This window comes from Pararge aegeria, chromosome 6 (genome assembly GCF_905163445.1).
Source record: "Pararge aegeria chromosome 6, ilParAegt1.1, whole genome shotgun sequence".
In the NCBI taxonomy this organism is placed as follows: domain Eukaryota; kingdom Metazoa; phylum Arthropoda; class Insecta; order Lepidoptera; family Nymphalidae; genus Pararge; species Pararge aegeria.
This window is the reverse complement of record NC_053185.1, coordinates 1,552-4,683: the sequence shown is the minus strand read 5'-3', so window position 1 is coordinate 4,683 and position 3,132 is coordinate 1,552. Positions and strand designations below refer to the sequence as shown.

The 3,132-nt window shown below is 55.7% G+C and overlaps 1 protein-coding gene across 1 annotated transcript; it reads left to right on the top strand.

The window, feature by feature from the left end:
* The first annotated feature begins 905 nt into the window (after positions 1 to 905).
* LOC120624246 (protein MLP1 homolog) lies at positions 906 to 2,729 on the top strand. Its single transcript, XM_039890685.1, has one exon. It carries the CDS (start codon positions 906 to 908, stop codon positions 2,727 to 2,729), a length of 1,824 nt encoding a protein of 607 aa, XP_039746619.1.
* The last annotated feature ends 403 nt before the right edge of the window (positions 2,730 to 3,132 follow it).

The following is a 3,132-nucleotide window of genomic DNA, read 5'->3' as shown; positions in this document are numbered from 1 at the left end:
TTAGGTTAGGTTAGGTTAGGTTAGGTTAGGTTAGGTTAGGTTAGGTTAGGTTAGGTTAGGTTAGGTTAGGTTAGGTTAGGTTAGGTTAGGTTAGGTTAGGTTAGGTTAGGTTAGGTTAGGTTAGGTTAGGTTAGGTTAGGTTAGGTTAGGTTAGGTTAGGTTAGGTTAGGTTAGGTTAGGTTAGGTTAGGTTAGGTTAGGTTAGGTTAGGTTAGGTTAGGTTAGGTTAGGTTAGGTTAGGTTAGGTTAGGTTAGGTTAGGTTAGGTTAGGTTAGGTTAGGTTAGGTTAGGTTAGGTTAGGTTAGGTTAGGTTAGGTTAGGTTAGGTTAGGTTAGGTTAGGTTAGGTTAGGTTAGGTTAGGTTAGGTTAGGTTAGGTTAGGTTAGGTTAGGTTAGGTTAGGTTAGGTTAGGTTAGGTTAGGTTAGGTTAGGTTAGGTTACCGCACTGCTGGTGTAGTGGTATCATGCAAGATTCCCATTCTGGAAGGCACAACTTTACCACATTAGGTTTCGAATCTTGTGGTCAAATTTTAGAAAGTTGGTTTCGTTGGTTTTTCAAAGGCCCTTTTCAGGGCCAGTGGTAGTGGCAGTGGCTGTTGTTGTTGTCAGTAGTTGTTGTTATCGTTATTGTTATTGTTATTGTAGTTTTAAGTCTATTTTAGGTTGGATTTCGGTTGTTTTTGTGGGTGGTTGTTTTTGTTTGTTATTGTTATTGTTATTTTAGTTTTAACAGGGATAGGGGGATTGTCAAAGGGCCCTTTTAAGGGCCACAGGTTGTTATTCTTATCTTGTTTTGTTGACTGTTGGTTGTTGTTATTGTTTTTCTCACCTGTTGTTGCTAGTTATTAAGTTTGGCTGTCTCTGACTGTTGGCCTGCCTGGCTTTACAGACAGGTGGACCGTCGGAGATGGCGGATGAACTGTCATCGGGGAGGGATGGCGCTCCAGGACCGCAGACGCGTTCACGCCGGAGCAACAGGGCGGTTGCAGTAAGAGGCGGAGCTTCAGCCCGTACCCCTGTTGTTGCGAGGTACTCGCGCCGGGATGATTCTGTTTCGCCGAGCTCCCGGAACTCGTCGATGTCGCGGTGCTCGACGCCGGTATCAAGGGGGAACTATGGCGTGAGAAGCGCCATGACAGAACTCAGGGCGGCGGCTGAGGAACAGAAGGAGGCTGCCTTCAATCGGTTCCTTCAGGGCCGCATAGGAGGACAGGAGGCTCGAACCGCAGTTCTGGATGCGGAGGAGGAACCGGCGAGCGAAGAGTCTTGCCGGGAGGACCCCACTAAGCTCGGTGTGCAAGAGCTGCGTGCCTGGGCCGGAAGGAGCACGGCGTCCCTCATTCAGATGGCTGGTAAGTCCAGTAATCTGAAAGGGACGTACGTTAAAAAATTTAAGGAGGCTGCCTCGGAGCTGCAAGCCATAGTGGAGGCCCTCAGCTCACGGACTGAGGCTGAAGAAACCCGCCGCTTGCGGGCAGACAATGCCCGCCTCCGCTCTGAGCTTGACCTTATAAGGACGGAGCAGAAGGCGTATCGGCGGGACTTCGCGGAGATGAAGACCGCGATGGCCAAAGAGGCGGCTAGAGCAGCGACGAGAGGGGCAGGAGCGCCCGTGCCACCTGCAGCGGCCTTTGATGCAGACGTATTGGAGGAGCTGAAAGCCTCCATAGTGGCCTCAGTCGGGACGATGCTAGACGCCCGCTTCGCGGGAATCGAGGAGCGTCTCCTCCCAGAAAAGGTGACACGCCCGCCGCTCTCCTCGGATAGAAGAGGGCCGCCACCATCGCGCTCCGCTGGGACCTCACAGGCGGCTCCGGCTCGATCGGGTGGCCTCAGAACGAGCGTGGCTCCAGCGACTCCTGGGGAGACTCCAGCGAGGGCAGGCCCAAGCCGGGCAGCACAGCCGGAGGCTGAAACTTGGTCGGAAGTGGTGGGCCGAAAGACCAGGGGCAAAAATAACCCAGGCGCCAATCCCGCGTCGTCAACTCCGAGGCCCCCGCCCACAGCGGCCCCTAAGCGGAAGCCCAGTCTGGCTCCCCCTAAGACGGCCGCCGTTATTATAACTTTGGCTCCCGAGGCGGTCAGTAGAGGGGTGACCTACGCTCAGGTCTTAGAGCAGGCTGAGCAAAGGGTTAACTTGGGCGAGATTGGTATAGGCGCGGGGATGCGGATTCGCCGCTCTGCGACAGGGGCTAGGCTCTTGGAGTTGCCGAAGGAGAACACCCAGGACCAGGCCGAGTTATTGGCAGGTCACCTTCGCAAAGCGTTGGAGGGGGTAGCGGAGGTTGTTCGCCCTACCAAAACGGCGACCCTTCGTGTCACCGGGTTGGATGACTCCGCAACTGCGGTAAAGGTGGCGGCGGCTGTAGCACGCGCAGGAGGCTGCTCGATTGTTGCGGTCAGGGCGACTCCGGTGCAGAGGAGCCCCATGGGCATGGGGTCGTCCACCGTTTACTGCCCGGTGGATGCGGGCAAAAAGGTCTGCGAGGCCGGGCGTCTGTTGGTGGGCTGGAGCTCCGTCAGAGTCCAGGCCCTGGAGCAGCGCCCTCTTCGCTGCTACAGGTGCCTGGGGATGGGGCACACGGTAGCCTTGTGTACCTCTGAAACCGACCGAAGCAAGATGTGCTACCGGTGCGGAGAAGAGGGACACAGGCACTCAGGGTGCTCCTCTCAGAGCAACCGAAGTGGCCCAGCGCGGACCGAAGACACTGATATGCCGCCAAATGAATAGACGGCATATCAGTGTACTTCAGGCGAACTTAAACCACTCTGCGGGGGCTCAGGACCTCCTACTGCAGTCCGCCGCAGAGTGGTCTATCGACATAGTCGTGGCTTGCGAGCCATATTATGTCCCCGCTCAGGAACGCTGGGTTGGAGACATGTGTGGCTCGGTTGGCATTGTCGCGGCGAACGGCGCCGGTCCTCCCCTCTCACCTCTCGAAAGGGGTCCCGGGTTTGTGGTTGCGGGATGGGGACAGTACATTATTGTCGGCCTGTACTTTTCCCCTAACCGCACGCTGGCAGAATTCGAGGATTTCCTCGACTCTGTCAGCGAAGCCGTCCGCCGGCACAATGGAGGGCGAACCCTGGTTCTTGGAGACTTCAATGCCAAGAGCCAGGCGTGGGGGAGTCCC

What these genes read in the sequence shown, in the direction of transcription:
- LOC120624246 (XM_039890685.1), top strand. Translation starts at nt 906, where the DNA reads ATGGCGGATGAACTGTCATCGGGGAGGGATGGCGCTCCAGGACCGCAG.